This window comes from Archocentrus centrarchus, chromosome 19 (assembly GCF_007364275.1).
Source record: "Archocentrus centrarchus isolate MPI-CPG fArcCen1 chromosome 19, fArcCen1, whole genome shotgun sequence".
Classification (NCBI taxonomy): Eukaryota; Metazoa; Chordata; class Actinopteri; order Cichliformes; family Cichlidae; genus Archocentrus; species Archocentrus centrarchus.
This window is the reverse complement of record NC_044364.1, coordinates 8,769,377-8,789,549: the sequence shown is the minus strand read 5'-3', so window position 1 is coordinate 8,789,549 and position 20,173 is coordinate 8,769,377. Positions and strand designations below refer to the sequence as shown.

At 42.5% G+C, this 20,173-nt stretch overlaps 1 protein-coding gene across 1 annotated transcript in view; it reads left to right on the top strand.

The window, feature by feature from the left end:
- ntn2 (netrin 2) overlaps positions 1-20,173 on the top strand; it is a 39,788-nt gene that overhangs the window by 4,528 nt on the left and 15,087 nt on the right. The window contains exons 2-3 of the mRNA XM_030755851.1: positions 5,380-6,641; positions 18,822-19,010. Of these exons, the coding sequence (XP_030611711.1) occupies positions 5,591-6,641; positions 18,822-19,010 (1,240 nt within the window). The 5' untranslated portion in view covers positions 5,380-5,590. The remainder of the gene's footprint in view (positions 1-5,379; positions 6,642-18,821; positions 19,011-20,173) is intronic.

Here is a 20,173-nt window from a genome sequence, read left to right as displayed (position 1 = left end):
TCCCTAATGAATGCCAGTGAGATACTCAGACTTTCCTTCACCCACACGTCGTCCACACACACAAACACATACACACAAATGGTAGGATGTTCGCGGCCGTGGAGACGGACGTCATTAAGTGGGATTCTGGCTGCTAATATCTGACCCCTGTTACCCGAGACCTGTCAGTCATGTTGATTGGTCCGGACAGGTTTATTTACTTTTCAGATGTGGGTGTTTGCATGTGCACAAAGATGCAGAAGGGACATGGATGTGATTCATGAATAGTAACTTGTCTGCTAGTTGATCAAACAAACGTAGCTGTCATTTATGGCTGGCTTCACTTTCCCAAATATAGGAATTTGCTTTATTCTCTCATAAATGGCATCAATTCATTATTTATAGGTGTGGTACAAAAGGTAAAATGAAACGAATGAATGTGTGTACTTTAAACTTGTGATTGGCATTTGTTTGTACTTTTTTTTTTTTTTTTTTTAAAAACACTTTCTGCTATCTTACGGAGAAAACTAGTAATTGATAAATAGATGATTAGCGTAGATGTAGGGGATTCCTGACGTGGTTGCGTTCTTATTCAGCTTTATAATTTTCATACAGTGCATCTTTCCACCAGGATAGTGTGAATGGAGGTGGCCCTGTTGTTAGCCTATTAAAAATCCCATCATGATTCTGGGCAGCCAGTAATAACCCCATTAGGGATTACTATGCAGCAGGCTGGAGGGATAGCAGGGTACCAATTTGGACCTCAGCTTGCTGTCATCTGAGACAGTCACTGCAGAAGGCCTCCATTCACTCCCGGTTTCAGTGTGGCCACCACACCGTCTCTCAAGAACAGCAGGAACGGCTCCCACTGGGGATACAAAGTGGCTCAGCTGGTCCCTGTCCTATCCTCACCTCCCCTGGCGCCCTCTTCTTCACCCAAGCCAAATAAAGCCTCTCAGCGACTTCTGTTTTCCTAATCTGTGAACTCTGACAGAGGCGCCCACGCTTGAAAGAGAGACAACTCAACATGGGATGATCTCCTGGTGACAGCGAGAAGCTGAAAAAACGTTCCCTGGAATGTCTCTGCTGAAACCACCAGACCACCCTGTCATCTTCCCGTTCTTCTCTTTCACTCTTTCTCACCGTCTTCCTGAATTTCTGCTCCCTCTATTCCTCACCCACATCTCTTTAATCTAATTTCCTTTCCTGCTGCCCCTCATCATCAACCTTCCCTAATTGGGTTCTCACTGGTTGATTTTAAACCACTGAATCTGTTCCGACTGCCAAATGGCCTGAGTAATCTTTATAGCGAGGAACAGCATGTTATGTGGGGGGGGGGCTTCAAATCTGAAAACCCCATATTATTCTCATTCTTTCATTTACAAATGAGGCCATATTACTAATGAGCAAATAATTTAACACAGCCTAGGATTTGGGGATTGTAGCATGTTGGCATATTTGGCATTTTCATTGCCATTAAACCACAAAATTTGCCTTATATGCAGTTTGTATTTGTCATCGCACTCCAAGCAGCTATTTAACTGATAATGGGAACTGTTTTTTTTTTTTTTTTTTTTTTTTACTTTTTTAACTTAAATGATGGGGGTAGGCATTCAGCATAAAATGCAGAGGTGTATCCAGATTGAATGTGACCTCTTTATACTGAAGTTTATTAATTAGTGAGCTTTAGGGACGTGGCAGCCAGATTATAACACTCACACAGAGCCGGGATAACTGTTTCCTTTTTTTTTTTTTTTTTTTTGTGCTAAGCTACACTCAGTGGCACGAGAGCGGTATTAATCTTCTCGTTTAAGTCTTAGCAAGAATGAGGCTGTAAAAATATTGCATGATTATTTTTTTTCTTCCCCACAACAATAAGAATATTTCTTTACAAGAATAATGTAAGTAAATCTGCTTTTACAAAAAGCTTCAGCTTACTAACCCAACATTTCTGTGTGGGACTCATTGTCTTAATCAGAAGGACAGAGACACTGGCCTGCAGCTGTTGCTACTTTAACCACATTTAATGAGAGACTAAATCTTTCCCACTGACGGGAAGTTGTGGCTTGTTAAACACACTGTCAAAGCTGAAAGCAGACAACTTTTTGCTGAAACACATTTTTAGTATTTAAAAGGTCAACCTGCTACACTTCAATACTGACATCATAGCAGAGCTTACAGATACAGAGGCTGATTTTTAGTGGAAGGGATAAAAGCCTTTGTTGTTTAATAAAGACCAGATTTTTATTTTTATTTTATTTTCTTGCTGTTGTTTCTGATTGTTCGTGCTGGCATCTATTTCAGAGGGCGGACTGAGTGGAATTAAACAGCCGTGTCACTGTACTCTCTCTGTTTAACCTACACACTCATCTGCCAGACGCGCCTGACAGCACCAGACCCTGGAAGAGTCTCCCAGCAGGCCCAACAGCACATGGGCCACACCATATTTAGTCATCCAAAGTCCAGACAGAGACCCGTGCAGTCCTCTACCTTAATCTGTCTCCCCTCTGTTTCTCCCTCCGTTGCTTCCTCCATCATTTTTTATGTCCTTCCCTCAGCCCCCTCCCTCCATCTCTGTCACTTTCCCTCTTTCTCCTACTGCTCCCATTCATCTCTGTCCTTGCTTGCCCTCCCTCCAGTCATTTCTGCTTTATCACTGTCGTGCCCCTCACTGTTTCTCTCCTTCTCATGCCCCTGTTCTTTCTTACCTACCAAAATGCTTTTTTTGTCTTATGCAGGCTTGTCTCTTGTCTGACAATTCTTCTGGGTTTGTTTTGTTTGTTTGTTTTGGGGTTTTTTTGTCCATAAAATCTTCAGTACGGTCATCATTTCTATACCTTTTTCCTGTCCCCTATTTCCTCTCTCCTCCACAGACTCCCAGCAGTTTATTTTCCCAGATGAGCGTGCTGCTGATGGAAACTCGGCCTGGATGCTAATGAGCTGCTAATTCTATCGGTCTCTCTGTGCCCTCCCCACTGGGTGTCAAGCCCACCAGCTTTACCACGGCCAGTCTTTTGATAGAGTGCTTTTGGTTGATGAACTCCCGTCTGCATGACCACTTTAACCTTCCTGACCGCAAACACATGCAATTGATCTGTGTCCTTATCTGTCCTGGTGGGATCTCTTACTCCAAACCGATTACGGCAACCCATTCTGCATGTAGGAAATATTTTGTTTTTTTTATTGTTATGCTGACATCGTTAAATTCTCTCTATTTCTGAGTGACTACTTCGGAGCGCAGATGTTGTAGGATGTACTTATCCAACTTATATACTTAAATTCCTGCTGTAGCACTTTATATTGCATCCTGCAACTTATGGTGTCATCATGTCCCAGGATTCCCTCTAGAATTTTTATGAATTTAGGTTTTTAATTTGAAGTATCTATAAATACTTACCAGTAGGCACAGTAGAACAACAGAGTAACATTTGGCATGTTTAAAGAAGAGACAAATACTGTAAGTGCGCTTAAGGAATGAGTACCTTTTGGAATACTTTAAAACAAAGGAGATACAAATTATAGTTCAAGAATTATTTCAATTAACCTTTAGGTATTTTTGAGGAAAGGGCCCCTTCTTACATTGTAATTACACATTATTTTGAGGTGCAGGGTTTGATCGGTTCCAGTTGTTTTTACAGGTGGTGATACCTTTCAAAGGGAGGAACTTTGCATCATTCAGAAAGTACAACCCTCAAAGCATATGCTTCAGACCTGCAAAGGTTTGTGGAGTCATGCCCTGGCCTAAACATAAATACAAAATAACATAAAGGTGATTACCAACAACATGTAACATCAGTCTTTTTAAACAGATATGATTAAATTGAATTCTAAAGAAATATTAATAAACACAATGTTTCTCTTTGCTCTTAACTCTTTAAATATATTCTGAAAAACAGAAAATAATGGGCTGAATATGTAAGGCTGAAACCAACACAAATAATTCATTCTTTCCTTTTAAATACTCCAAATATACATTGTTCTTTTCTTTAAAACTGACAGTTGTTAATCTGTTGTTCTGCTGTATCTGCCCATGCACATTTTAGCTACTGAAAATGAAAACCTAAATTTAAAAAAATTACATGGTAAATGCTGGGAAAATTACACCATATATTACAGGCTATAATGTGTGAGAGACTGCTGCCAATTTCAATCATGCTATTTTTTTTTTCCCTAAGCATCTGAATTATACTTGAGAATGGACTGAACGGATGTGTTCAAGTACTTAAGTGCAGAAGAATCATCCTATTTACTAAGCCACTTGGGTCTTTTTTTTGAGAAATGCAACACAAAAAAAGGAGCTCGCCCCAGAGGAAGCCTTTTGTTCTACAAAGATGAAGAGAGATTCTGCAGTATAAGAGAGTGTGAGGGTAGGAGGAGGTGGGTGTGATACATGGTAATTTAATAAATACCTCACAAAGAGGGTTGGGGTGCCTTCTCAACCCCGCTGCTGTCAGCTTTGAAATGGGGCTATTCTAGATTCAACATCCAGGGAAGTAAAAAAGGGATTAAGGAAGAAGAAACCTCAAGCCATATACATCTCTTTCTATTGTCTGTTTCCTTTGCTCCGGGGCTTTTTTATCTCCCTGTGCCCCTCAGTCTTTCTCTCTCAGGGACGAAGCGGCCTCTCGTCTAACTCTGAGCTTATGAATGATGCCATCCAGGTACCGATCTTGACCCAGTGATTCAGAAAGGCCTGAAAAGTGCTTCATAGACTGGAGTTTAATCCTCAAATACCCATCACTTTTGGGGAATTTTCTGGTTTAGTGAATAAATACAAAGCTGCCTTCTTTAGGGTCAGCACTGTGTAACAATAGTGTTGCAACGGTTGATTTCCTGTAAAATTCCTCAAAAATTAGCAAGTAACTACAGCTCTGTCCTCGTATATAGACCCCCCCCCCCCCCCCCCCCCCCCCCCAGGACCAGCGCTTGCAGCCGTGCTTTGACCAGGGTCACACACGGTTCACTGCTTTGCCACACCACCAGGGATTATGGGGTGACTTCTGCCATGCTGCTCAAGCATGACCAGAAGGCTTGGCCAGTTTTGACCTGAATAGCATAGAGCGTAGGACTCAAGTAGTGAATGAGAGGCCGGCATTGAAATTCAGGATGCAGCTACTTGCAGCCACTTATGTCTCTCTTTAAATGGTCACATTCTTTCTCTTGGGCCTCTCATCTGTCTGATCCTTTGACAGGCTTTCAGTCAATGAAAACATTTCGTTTGTGGCTGTACAGGAAGATTTTTATTTAATTTCCCTTTATAAGGACAAATATAACTTGGTTTTAAAGATGCACAACGTTGTTTTTTTTATGCACTACATCAGTGCCACTTTTCATTTTCTATCCTGTTATGGTAAAAATATGCAGATGACATTGACCTTTGTGTTTATTTCTCTCTTACAGGAAAGGCTCTGGTCAGGCTGAAGTGAAGGGTCGCTGAGCTCAGACACTCTTCTTCCACCGACTCACAAATTATACACACACGGGGGGGAAAGTCACACACTGACACATCAGTCTAGCGACGCAGACACTCAGTTTACACACTTGAGTGCACACACAAAGCTTCGTCCTTGCAGGAGTGCACACACATTCAAACACAGGCCCCTTGAGCAGGATGAGGGAACCTTGGAGGTACCTGCTGGGCCTGTGCCTCCTGGTGTGCTCGGCCTTCAACCACAGTGCCGCCAATCCTTTTGCAGGGCAGCAGACCCCTCCGGACCCCTGCTATGATGACACAGGTGCAGCCCGTCGGTGTATCCCTGAATTTATCAATGCTGCCTTCGGCAAGGAGGTGATTGTGTCCAGCGTGTGTGGCCGACCGCCCTCCCGTTCCTGTAGTGTGGTGGAGCGGGGTGATGAGCGTCCTTCTGTACGCACGTGCCAAATCTGTGATGCAGCGGACCCTCGCCGTGCCCACCCGGCATCCTACCTCACTGACCTCAACTCGGCCCACAACCTCACTTGTTGGCAGTCGGAGAATCTGAACACCTCTCCGTACAATGTGACTCTCACCCTTTCGCTGGGTAAAAAATTTGAGATTACCTACGTCAGCCTTCAGTTTTGCTCACCACGACCTGAATCCCTGGCCATATACAAAAGCATGGACTATGGCAAAACATGGATGCCCTACCAGTTCTACTCCTCACAGTGCCGCCGCATGTACAACCGGCCCAACAAAGCAACCATTACCAAGCAGAATGAGCAGGAGGCTCTTTGCACAGATGGTCACACTGACCTTTATCCACTGTCTGGAGGACTTATAGCTTTCAGCACTCTGGATGGACGGCCTTCTGGTAAAGACTTTGACAACAGCCCAGTCCTGCAGGACTGGGTCACCGTCACTGATATCCGTGTGGTCTTTAGCCGGCCCCAGCTACCCCGGGAGTTGGTACTGGGGGCTGGAAGCAACACTGGAGGGAGAGACGATGACCCCATGGCAGTGACATCAACACTGCCAACTTATTTCTATGCAGTGGGAGACTTCCAGGTGGGCGGGAGGTGTAAGTGCAATGGTCATGCCTCACGCTGTCTGAAAGACAAGGAAGGCAAACTGGTGTGCGACTGCAAACACAACACAGAAGGACCTGAATGTGACCGCTGCAAGCCCTTTCACTATGACCGACCTTGGCAGAGGGCCAATGCTCGTGAGGCCAATGAATGTCTGCGTAAGTCTCTTCCTCCTATCTGTCACCCTTTATGTGATTTTAGCCATGTTTTTGTTTGTCTGCTGTAGAGCTCTTTTGGAGTGCTTTTAGCATTGCAGCCTGCAGACAAACATAAAGAGGCGATTTTCTGAGAACTTAGATTTCAAATAACAGTAAATAAAAAAAATTCCTAAACTGGACTTTACCCTGTTGCACAAAGTTCAATGTAACAGTTGTGAAGCTGACCCAAAGTTTTGGTTGCATGTCTTAGCTGAGTTGATGAAAATTAGGAAATGCCTGAAAATACAAGTCGTTTGTTGATTTTCTTGGATCCTTTCATAGCATTCCCTTTTCACTATTCATTTTCGGAATATGAGGGCAGCAGTGTAAAGTCAGGACAGCAAAATGAATTTATACACAAGCAGAGGGAGCGAGATGTAGAAAAGGAGAAATATGACTCAGACGACCTATGTTTGACTGTCATAAGAGTAATTAATGATGCTGCCAGAACATACCGGATGGGTTTGTGTTTATGCAGGTGAAGAGTTGTGGTAGCATGCCATGGTTGAGCTGGCAACTTTGGCAAGTACTCTCAAAACACAAGCCCCATACGTTCTTTTCATTTCTCATCAGCCTCTTGCATTTCCCATTCCCGTAGAGGAAAACAAGGCTACTGCACTCAACTAAATTCTGGACTTGTCTATTAAAAAAAAAAAAAAAAAAAACTGTTTTGCACAAGCAAGTCTAAACAGTGGATGACAACAGCTCGAGAAATTGGCACACCGCTGCAGCTAAGACATCCAAGAATGTTATTTAGGAATGTTTGCCTTTACCTCAAGACATACTCAGTAAAAGTCACTCAGACATGCTCTGAAAGCTTGCCAAGAAAAATTATAGCAATTTCTATGGCAATTTTTGTAATGTAAATGGATTAGCTTTGTATAGTATTAGGCCTGTCTATTACAACAGGCTTTAGATGCGATATTTAGTGTATACATCAATTTTATGGCCTTACAAAGGTCTTGCTCAAATGCTGTATTAGTCGTGTTTTTATCAGGATTCATTCTCCGATATGTGGCTGTTTCTTTGGTAGTTTTTACAGCAGTCCTCTGTTGGTGTAAATAGACTTATGTTGAGCTCAATTCAGGTTAATTTTGCTTGTCATAAAAATGTGTTGGCATAGGAAAATAAAACCATATTAAAAACCACTGTCCCCGTCTTAACCTTTACCCGTAATGCAATAAAATTACAGCCAGAGAGGGGGGAAAAAAGCAGGAGCAGAACACTGAAAAACACAGTATATTTTTCTAACATGTTGTAATTGCCCTGTGAGCTGGCCCGAGTTCACATATAGCATTGAACAGTGCCAGATCTGTTTAAAGGGGACAGAGGGTGACAGAGCCAGACAAGCAAGGCTGTTTTAGCGTTAGACTGGCCAACAAATCCATCCTTTCCTCGGCCTGTATTTTGAAATCTCCCATGCCAGTTCTACCTTACTTTGGCTTTTCCAGCGTCCTTGACACCCTCACTTTCTCAGCTCACAGATGCAGGCACACACACACCTATCCCTTTCTCCAACAATATCCTGTCAATCCCTCAGTGATTTCACCATCATACTTTTGCGCACAGCCTCTTTCAAATGTCCCGTAGCCGTTTGTGAAGTGTTACACCCGTTTTCCGTAGATCTCTTCTCTGTGGGATTGATATGTCACTTTTACCCAGGATTTCTGGACTAAACAGCCTGGCTCCACTGGCCAACTATGATGACCTAATCCCAGTGTTGATACAGGGCAGTTAAAGGTCTTTGCTAGTCGCACGCTATACCTGATCACACATCTCAATCTGCCAAAAAACTAGTCCCAGTTGTCCCTAATTTCACATTCCTCAAGCCTTTTTACAGCTTATTCCAGTAGAACCACTTCCAAAATATTCTTAAAGTAGCAGGAGAGATATATAAAAGCCCCCTTTTTTTTTTTTTTTAAAAAAGAAAATGCTTCCTTGCCTTGTTGATTTTCTTTCTGACAGAGCACAAGTCAAGGGGTGGGGGCTACAGTGTGAGCCCTGAGGCATGCTGTTGTGGCAGTGAGGTGTAGGTATTTAGAATGAGAAACTGTAAGAGTGGTAAGTTACATAGCTGAGGACTCCCTTAGGTGTCATAAGAGGTCCTGGGGTTATTTGGGTTTGGAGGGAGAGTTTGAAAGGTCACGATCCTTCGTGCAAGGGTGACGGAGTTAAGCTGATCGGGAGGCGGTTTGTGGGTAATGAGGAATTCAGAGTGGGCAGATTTAGAGCCACATCAAAAGTTGTTTCGCACCCTGCTACAGAGCCTGAGTCAGTTCTAAGGAAATTATGTGCCTCTTAGCTGATTTTTACCCTTTCAAGTTCTTTTTAAACATTGTGCAAGGCTTTGGTCTTATCAGTCTTTACTTAGATCTTAACATGCACGGCTAGAACCTTGTCTCTAACAGAATCGTTTGATTGTTCTTGGGTTTTGCTAAATGTCTGACATGCCCTGCACCAGTATTACTGTCTGTGCTCTTGGCAGACTCATGCAGCGTCTCCAGACACAAGCCATGCGCACACACGCCCATCTGCCGCCTCCCCCTCTATGAATCCTGCCTCAAGACATTGGTTTACAAATCCCTGCTGTAGTAGTCGGAGAGGGCAGCCTCGTAAAGGAGCGTGTCTGTTTGTATTGAGGGAGACATGATGGAAAAATCTGTGATTTATCTGCTCAGAGTTTGAGCCACAGGAGAGAATAAGGAAACAGATGGATAAGAGCTATTTGGTTTGTGGTTGTGATGGAGTATGGGCTTTTCTGCTGGCGTGGCCGATCTCGTAATGTAAATACTTTATGTTAACTTAAAAATATGAGACACTATATCATGCCATAAATTGAATCTGCCAAAGTCACACTATAAGATGAAGAGCCCTCTTGTGGAGTCAACGACAATGTGGCATCCTGAGTAGATGATAATTTATGGTCTTGTAGCTCTCTGCTCTTGGCTGTGTCTACAGCCGTCTCAGCCCTGTTTGGCTGCAACAACAAGCTGTTCTATTCTCCAGCCCTTCCTCTCCCTCATTTGTACTCAACCTGCAGGAAGTCCAGAGTACTGCTGGGACGCTGCGAGCTCGGGGCCAGACACCATCCATCCCCCAGTGGCCCACCGAGCCAGATCTGCTTCCAGTGTTGAATCAGGCGCACTGGTATGCATTAAATAGAGAGGTCGTTTAAAGATTGATTGAACTGCTGTGTTGCCTGATTTGCCAGAAATGCAGGTGAGCAGCGGTTAGCAGCAAAAGCCGAGTGTTTCTGCTCCGCTGACGTCTTTGGGTGTGGTGTTGAATATTTTGAATAGGAAATTTGACATATTGGGTCCACGGGGAGAATGAATGATATGGTATTCTGTTTTTGCACAAGAAGGAGAGTTTAATTTGAAACTAAACAACCAATCAACCAAAGAACTATTCACTGTGGACTCTCATTATACCTCAGGCCATGTCATCACCTGAAGGAAATCCCACAAATTAGTTATTACCTCTGAAAAAAGTTATTACCTGTTATATAATACGTAGATGCTATTAGATCATGTCTGCTACACTAATGAAACAGTGGTTGTATTAAAATGTGAATTTTACAGCGGAAGAGGAAGGAGAAGCAAGAACGGACAGATTTTGCAAGTCTTGTCACAAGCCATCTCAAACTTTACGGGGGCCTTGTGGCTTTTGGTGGGTTCGGATTAAGTTTTTTGGAAACTATTAGCTGGAATTAGGGGGACATTGACAGATGGGTTTCTTAGCGAGAGCAGTGGTGTCAAAGCAAGAGGCCAGCCAACAACACATGCTCAGAACCATTACTCTGATGAAGCTTTCAGAGCTGGAAACTCTGAAGACCACAGAAGCGCAAACTCTCTGCTTTTCTTTCTTTCTTTTTTTTTTTTTTTAATATCTCTTTTTCCACCTCTTCATTTCTCTCACTGACAAGGGGCAGATGGTTATTCAATCCTTATTAGAATTTCAAAATAGGCCTCCATCCTTTCATACACCCTCCCCTCCCCTCCTCCTCCTCCTTCACCTCTACCAAGGGCAAGCAGAGGTCAGGCCCATTTTCCAGTAATAGAGCAGATTCATCAAGACACTTTTTAAGAGCTTTTTTAGAAATTACCTCATTCTTAAACATGCCAAAAATGAAACCTTGTCAGAGTTTGGGAAGATGCATCAACATCTGATTTTCAGCGTAGAGAAGAGCAAGGTTTGTGTGCATCATCAGAGATTGTTAGAGCCTGGAGCATTTGGTTAAGCAGCACTGAAATGATACATGTTCAGCTGAACTGTTTTTTATATCTGACTCTAGAGGAAATTATGATATGAATCTTAGTAAAATGCTAAATATAGATGGCTAAAAAAGGCCACAGCTGCTGTGATATAACAGCATGTATGTTCCATGTTCCTACTTTCACTAAGTGACTTGAAGACCTTCCCAGCCCTCCTAACTCTGCTGCCTTTCCATGGAGGCAAACGGGGAAACGACACTTCAATTACTTGCAGCGCTGCTCTCGAACGAGCAGGGGATGTTTGTATGTGTGCTTGCTGAAGGGGGGGGGTTGCTGAGTAAAGGAAAGTGATTTTTTTTTTTTTGAAAAAAAAAACCTCCTGTGCTTTCAAATAATTACACAGCCGCAGAATGTTGTTTTAAAATCGTGCCTCTGGGGTAGTTAGCGTGAGACGTAGGAGTTATGGTATGGCGAGGCCAACAAACATAACATTAGGTCTATGAATTTTGTTTTGGTGGTGTGTGTGCTTTAAGAATGTGAAGCAGGAGCAGCAAGACAGCAGGATTTGGTCACTTTGACTGTAGCTTTGCTCTTTGCCTTTATTTCCTCTGTCAGTATTGCAGCTTTGGTTCATGGCCAACCCACAAGGGACTGATGCATTTCTCATTCTGCGAAGCCACCCATAAAGGCTTTCTGGCAAGAATGAAGCATGGTTAAACAAATGTTAAGGACAGCAAAGTGTCAAATAACAGTGCTAATGTCGGCTGGGTTAAAATGCTGGATGCTCCGAGGCTGCCTGAGGCCAAGCGAGTGCGTGTTTGTGTGCGTCTGCATCTCCCTTGCATTTGTGCATGTGTGAGAGCCACATGTAATCTAGAAATGGGATGTAGCATTTCATCCCAGTGCCAAAGCAAACTGGTGGAGCTGCTGTGTGTGTGTGTGTGTGTGTGTGTGTGCGCCCACCCTGTTTTCCCAGGCCCACATCTACTCTCTCCCACAGATGGTAGCAATCACCTCCTGAGGTGCCCTTCACCTCCAGCACCGTCTTCCTTTCTGCCCTTGTTGTAGCAGACGCTTCAGAGATTCACTCCTTGCCTGGACAAACTCACGCTTGCTGTCTTGTATTTCATGCTTTTTGCCTTGCTGATATCAGCCTTTTTCTTCTCTTGCAAAAATATACGAAGAGGCAAAATATTACGAAATGATGACAAAGAATTAAGCAAGTGTTTGTGTTCTGTTGCCTAAAAAAAAAAAAAAAGGTCTTTTGGCTGCCAGCCGGTATTGCTGGTGGCAACAAGTTTCAGAGGGTATTAAGAGAAAACATGTTTAAGTATGAGGGCACGACAATCAGTCAGCTACCTTTTTAACAGGTTTTCATTCATGTCTATACCTGACTCAGATGGGGAAAAACTGATATAACTGATCAGTCGTTGGCGTTGTTTGCATTCTGAATATTACATTTGAAATGAAGTCAAAAGAAGACTGTGTTCAACTCCATTGGAGAAGCACCTTTACAACTCCAAAGCAGCTTAAAATGTTCAGCTATTATTGGGGTTCAAGCCACCGTTCTCCACCATTTCTGCTGTCATCTCTGGCCAAGGTGGTGAATTTTCACAGTATGTTCCATCTGTCACTTTCTATTTCTAGTGCAACCAAAGCATCTCATGCATTGCCCAAAGGCTACATCATGGTTGTGCCTTCCAAGAGTCAAGGCAAAGGCAAAAACTGCAGCAGTTTACCTTGGTTCTTGCTGATTCTCCGTGATAATTTGATTGCAAACATCCTCTGTTTCTTCTCCTGATCGTAGGATATTGTCTGTGACACACACACACAAAAAAAAGAGCAAGTAAGACGAACAGAAAGTGGAGGCAGGACAGAGATAACAATGTTTAGACATAGGGATATGAAGTGGACCAGTAAGGGGGAACAGAGCTAAGGACTCAACTCTCCACTGACACCAGGCCCCCAATCTGGCAACCCTCCAGCCTAATCTTGTTAAAATCTTTCCCTGCCTGATGCCATCCAGAAAGAGAAAGTGGATATGAAGGAGAAGGTGGACGAGAATGAGGGCTGAAGCAGGAAACGAGCAAAAGAGGGACAAGCAACCAGCATTTTGAGATGGGGTCTTATGAAAGTAAAAGGAGTGAGGAGGAGGGGTGGGAGAGGTATTAAGGGGACTCTAAGTTCAAAAGGGCTCCCAAGAGCTGCCTCTTAAGCCCAGGGCGTGAGGCTAACCACAGGAACCCATCAGAGGGAGGGGAAGTCTGAGACATGGTATCATATCTAGAACTGAAAGATGTCTGTGAAGGGGGGGAGAGAACAAATGGAGTTAAAGTGGCTTTGTTACAAAGGCAGAAGCTCTTGCATACTGTACCGTGTGTGTAATACATCCAGCTGAGCTAGAGAACTGTAGTTTCCTCTTAGTTCTCAGCTCTGACTTTTTAAGTCATTGTCGTCTCAGCTTGATGTCCACAGCTCATTAGAGTCTACAGATCCAGCAGAGCTTACATCTGCTTATGACTTGCCTCTGTTGGACTTTTTTTTTTTTTTCCTTATTGTTTTGTAAGCGGTTATTACTTCTTAAGGCACTTATCACTAGTGTGTGTGTGTGTGTGTGTGTGTGTGTGTGTGTGTGTGTGTGTGTGTGTATTCACACTGTACACTGGCTTGGCTATAATAAGGAGCTAATTAACCGGGTGTTCCCCTTGGTGCCCCGAGCAGGTGGCTGGAGCAGCCAGGTGGAACTCAGCCCAAACACACACACACACACACACACACACACACACCGAGCATACACATTGGCACACACACGATGGCAGCAGCCCATATAGCAGAGCCTGTTTGGCCAGGCAAAGTGAGCACCCAAGGGGGGGCTGCAGCAAGTCTGGACTGTGGCCTGGGCCAAGAGGGGAAAGGTGATGGTGTGAGCCCTCCAGTTTTCAAGGACCAATTTTAGCCATGGGATTTGTGTTTTGCACAGGCATCCAAAATCAATTGGCTGTGCTCACCGTGCGCTCACGGCTTGGCTTTGTTTGGGCTGAAGGAAAAATGAGGTTAGATTTATCCCTGACATATGGAGGGGAAGAGAGAGGTGGTGCGCTCACAAACACACTTGCATTTTATTTGTGGAGCGCGGTCTTTGAGGGCCAATTTGTCAAGCATACTTGATGAATCAACCTGCGAGCTTGTTCAGAGTGCATTTACTTGTTGAGGTACCTGTTACAATGGCTGAAATGAAATGGTGTGTTGTTTTCCTCTCAATCTTGAAGTATTTCCTTCGTCTTGAAAAGTAGGCGTCACCTGGATCACAAACTGTGCAGGGGAAGGTACCGGGTCAAAACAAGACTGAAATTTTGTACTTGGCACTGTTCGGTTTGATGACAGTGCGGTGAAACAATTCACTGCTCTAAAATTTTCCAAAGGGTTCTCCTCCTCTCCCTCCTTTATTTTGGTCTCCGCATCCCCCTGTTTGCCAAGCCTGTAGCTTGTTTGTTATTTGATTTCCACGACAACACGAGAAACCGACTTTATGCATCCCTGAATTGGAAACTGACCCACGGAGGAAACGCATTTACTTGGGGATCACAGATTTTTTGCCGACTTTGCAGCCACCCACAGAAGTCCTTCCCATACTGAAATGACATTTTTCTTCCTCCTGCAGATAAAATGAGTCTTTATGCAGAGCACCACTGAGGCTTTGATGTGTTAATGAATTGAAAAATGGCCTTCAACAGCGTTCAGTTATCCCCGCTGAGCCTAATTTGGTTGAGAGGGTGCAGTGGTGGTGATGGTGGCAGGGGTGGCATTTTTGGTGGGAGGTGGGGGTGTCTGTATGAGTGTGTGCATAGGCACTTCAAAACAAACCTATAAACATTCCAGGATCTTTGGGCAGCTGTAGCTCTGAGCTAACAGCACGGAGGGTGTGAACTGCAGGGAACAAAAACACACGCAGGTAGCATACAAACACCTACTTGCTTTTTTGCTGATTAGCCATCCCCATTCACATCTTTCTTTTACCGTCAGATATTAAACTTTTCTTTTCCAGCTCTCTTTCTTTCTGTCACAAAGTGTCTGGATGTTGTTAAAGCCTTCACAGCTACACATGCTAAATCATTTAAAGGTTAAATTCTGGAGCTTTCTTTACATTCTCCACACTTAAGCATGTCCGAGCTCAGTCCAGGCTTTGTTGGCCGATCTTATTGCACAGCTGTAAATCTGGAGGATGCCATAAGAGGTCCGTCGGTACTTCAGCCGGGGAGAAAACGCGATCCATCGCTTTCATGTTCTGCTACAAGGTGTTAATGGTCGCAAGTGCTTGCAGCTGTGTGTGTGTTTGAGATGCTTGATCACAATCACAGACCCCTACTTCCATACCGCCCACCTCCACCCCTGCAGCCCCAGCCACTCAATGTGACGTGTGTGTTCTTTGTCACATTTCCCTTAGAAGAAGATGGACAGGCTGTTTAGATCTTCAGATGCGTGCACACACACACACACACAGGGTGTGCATAGAGAGAATGAACCAGTCTTAGGGAGTGCGTCATTGATCCCTGTATATCGTTTTTCCCACTCAAACCTGGGACAAACGTCTCTCCATCTAAGAGCATACTAAAGGATTAATGGCTTTCAACTCAATTTTCAATCTTTGTTCAGGATTCCATATTGCCCCGCTATCCTAACACTGCCTTCATATCCATTTTGGATAATTCAACAGGGTCAAGAGTTAATTCTCATCCTCGACTCTCCAGACTATGAAAGTACAGCATATAAATCCAGCAGGGTCTCTACACAAACAGCTCTGCCTTGATATGAATTTATACATAAAACAGTATTTCATTAACTAGAGGATTCCATACAAATTGGGCAACATAATAACCAGATGGAATTGGGAAACAGTCTGGGAATGTGCTCCCCCTTTTTTCCAGAGCCTGCAAGTGGGGTGGGGTGGGGGTGGGGGGACTGGGCCTCTTTCCCAACCAGGTGCCAGGCTTTCCTTTGAGTATGGATAGTGATATGTATTGCTCACTGCTTGCAGGGTACTTATTACTTAACATTGTGCTTGAGGGATTCACCTCCAGTGAAACTGTCCTTCTAATGATTACAAAAAGCTCAGATCATTGAACTTAATGTAACTGCAGAAGTGACCTTGGCTAGAGCAGAGAAATGAAAATCTATAAATGTGGGATGGGGTTTTTAAAGGTCACACATTATACTTTTTTTTTTTTTTTTTTTTTTTTTTTTTTTAAACAAGTTAATCTAAGTCTTATATTTCCCATGAATATGCATTTCAGGTGTCAACTGAAAATAAAAAGTAGGTCTTTCATCTGTCATATAAGTGCTGCACACTGAGGGTCTTAGCTTTGTTTTAAATGTTTTAGTTTGTCTCTAGCTTTAAATAAAACAAGCTACCACTGCCAAAGCCATCTAACCTGCAAGAGTGCTGTGCCATTGCAACGGCTAGAACGGAAAAAGTAAAGCTAAAGAACATTGGTTACCTGCCATAAGTCCTGATTCTATAAGTATAGATTTACCCTCTGGCTTGTAACAAAACCCCAGAATTCAACCACACATCTGAACCAGAACTGGACCCAGAGCAAGGCGAGAATCTTGCAGAATTCAATATTGCAATAAGTTTTCATGCAATAGTGTTACCTTCTCATATGTACAATCAGGCAACACTAACAGACAGCTGAGTTTAGGTTGCCCTATATCACACCAAGCAACATTAAAAATGCAGTAACCCACACCCAGTTGTTGTTTAGCAGTTTTAACTCCGTCTTAAATATAGTTTTTCACTGTCCTTCAGTGACAGTATTTCAGCATAACTCTGGTCAGCTGGCATAGATACATAGGTATTGCTAATATTAGCCACATTAGTTGTGCAACATGCTAACGCTGAGCGTTTTCTGACCAGGCAATAGTGCCTAAAGTTTACTGCATTTGTGTTATGCAGGGAGCTTGGTTGAGGATGGTGACTGTGTAGTTGTGACACTAAAATGTTGTGGAAATCCTGACAGCTAATTTTCAAGATACAGTTTCTGAATACAGTTTGTACATATCTCTATTTGTTTGTTTGTTTTTTAAATCATTTATATGCCACCTTTTACACATTTGTAATGAAAGGGGCACTGCAATCTCATTTTCTACCAAGTTGGAATTTTTAAACTTATTTCGTGACTTGGCCTGCAGCTGGTTACTCGTTTAGTCAGTAGTCTACTTAATAACTGAAAATGTGTATATTTTTGCTAAGAAAAAAATGAGATATTTCCAAAATCTTAGGAGCAGTATTGCTCATAAGAGTGACTGACTCCTTAGAGAAAAAAATTAATCCAAAGACACAAAGGTTGATTGGGTCTTTAAATTCCATTAACAGAAACTGGGAAATGGTTTTGTTTAATCCATACTACAATAAATTGTAAAAATAGAATCTTGTGGTGGTACAGGTATGTTATGTTCTGTATTTATGCACTTAAACTCATATATAGGTGTAGTACCTTTTGGCTTTCTGCCTAGCAACTTTAGAGTGATGTGTTTTCATGAAGTGACTGCACCTGGGCAAAAAAAGTCTTTATACAATAAAAGATATAACATGTTAATTAATGAGGGCTGGCAGATTTGGTTACCTTTGGTCAGAGCCAGGCTAGGTTTTTACCCTCATAATAGGCAGTTTTCTCTGATGTTTATCCATCTGGCACGAGGATGGTGTCAAACTTGTAGCACTGCAAGTATGATCATGTGTACACTGAGTAAAACGAGTAAGACAGAAAATATACAAAGTGTAGTTAATATTTAAAATATGTAAATCAGTGGTGCCAGTTTCAGATGTTTCTGTAACTGACCGCTCACAAGTCTCCATAGTCCCTCAGCCAGTCTGTCTCTACTTATCCTCCATTGTTGCACCTTTTTATTTTATTCTAAACATTTACTGTTAGTGAAATCTATTTCCTTGGCACCACCCCAGCTTAACTAAAGTTAATGAATACCACTTTCTTTTGTAATCTTCTGATGCGCCTGCTTTGCCACAACTGTTGACATTTTTAGTGAAACAGCTCTGCTGCTGTTTATCGCTTTTCAGATTTATCTGCGGGTAACTTTGAGCTAAAGCTAAGCTCGGCAACAGTCGACTTTGAAGCCACGGCCAAGTCTTCAGGTTCCCAGTCTGACTTTGATTTAACCAGCAGAGGTTCTGGATCAAAGTCTTACACAAACAAGAAGTGTGGGTTTCTCATTAGGTTTCTCAAATGCAAACTCCACGTGTGGATACTGAAAAGAGTTTATCAATAATGTCAGAGCTGGTGAATGCGGTTATAGGCGGAAGAATCAATGGAAAGACTTGTGAGCAAAAGAGACATTTAGGAACCAGTTGGATTTCAAGGATAACTGGGAGAGGCCGTGAAGCGCTATAACCTCGCTTCACATGTCCCATATATTCTGCTCGCCTCATTTAGGAGACAGCTAGCTCGAGCCCGTTCCTATATCTGACTCGGTCTTGCTTTTAATAGATCTGAGAAGTCTTTACTCATCAGTGATTCATGAAATTAATGTCTCTCTTTCCAGTGATTAATAACTAATGGCCTGAGAGAAGCCGAATTCATTAATTATGAAATGGAGAAAATGAGCTCTGCAAATATCACTTTTGATTGATGAGTTCTGGAATAGCAGCCAAGCACACAGACGCAGTGTAGATTATAAACCACTCATTATTATTATTATTACTGCCTTACTGGAAAATCTTTCCTAGCTCTTTTGTGATATACATACTCTAGTACTACGCGTGTATTTTACTGCTATGCATGCTCCATGTGAATGTTTCATCCAGCTTAATTTATGTTTGACTGCTGAGATAAATACCAACAAGTTATTGTAAACTTTTGCATCCATCCTCACCCTTGCTGGTAGGATAACTGGTTTGCTCTTCCCTCTGCAGCATGCAACTGCAACCTCCACGCCCGCCGGTGCCGCTTTAACATGGAGCTATACAAGCTGTCAGGCAGGAAAAGTGGAGGGGTGTGCATGAATTGCCGCCATAATACTGCAGGACGCCACTGCCACTACTGCAAGGAGGGCTTTTACAGGGACATGGCCAGACCGATCACCCACAGGCGAGCCTGTAAAGGTAAGAGTAGTATTAGTAATAAAGAGTTTTATTGCTATTTTTCCAGAATGAGTTTCAAGACACTTTCATTTTCTCCACTAAATGCTGTATGTGCACAATGCTGTGGTGCTGCTCCTCTATACTTCTAATATGCTCCAGAGCTGTAGCACTCATTTGTTTATCTACCATTATGATGTGAACTCTTCATATGCTGTCAGAAATATTTTTCTGAAATAGTTTTCTGGGAAAGAATTCCCAGCCACAAGTCACGAGCAAGGATCACTTTGTGTTACATCAGTCATTAACAGAGTAGAAAATATTTGTTTTTGGATATCTAATTGTCTGAAAATGTCCCAGATTATTAGTTTAAGCTTAGTTTAACTTTTTCTTTGGCACTGGGCAGTGCTAAATGTTTACAAAATGTTCAAGCAAATGCTGATTGAGATACTCTAACCCCGCTAATACTTGTGTAACCATGTCATTTCTGAGAAAGTGTAGAAGGAGCAATATTTTATGATTGGAAACATATGTTGTCATGGTAACTTATAATAAAAAAAAAAAAAATCAGCATGTCTAATTTGCCATACCATAGCAGAGAGAAATGATTTGATACTATGCCCGAAGCTTTTCTGGCCACCCCACCAAATGTTTCCCCCCTTGCCCACACACCACATCATATTTTCATGTAACCAATGCATTTCTCATGGAAAATTTATTTTTATTATTTCACATTTGCAGTGATATTTTTCAGCCTGATATTATACTGGAAGTTTTGCAAGAATAATACTTGTTTCCTGTACTTGATGCTCAAGAAAATATTCAAATAAATAACAGTGTATTTTAGCCTTATGATCCAGATGAAGGTTAAAAATAAATAAATAAATCACTTCCAGAATGTATTTAAAAAAAAAAAAAAAAAAAAAAAGAGCATTGGTGAAAGCTGCCAACACTCATAGTCATGAAGATCTTTTGGCTGAAATTTCACGGTGAGGATCTCTCACTGGCTTCTCCTCAGTTTTCCTTCTGCGGCTGTAATACAACACCAAGAGGTTAGAAATGGCATGATATCAGGCCACAGTTGCCCATGGTAGTTGCACTAAGATGTAGAGCCATTCATCATGTAATGGCAAAAAAAAAAAAAAACTTCCACAGTGACTTGGTCACATACCTTAAAACTTAAGTCA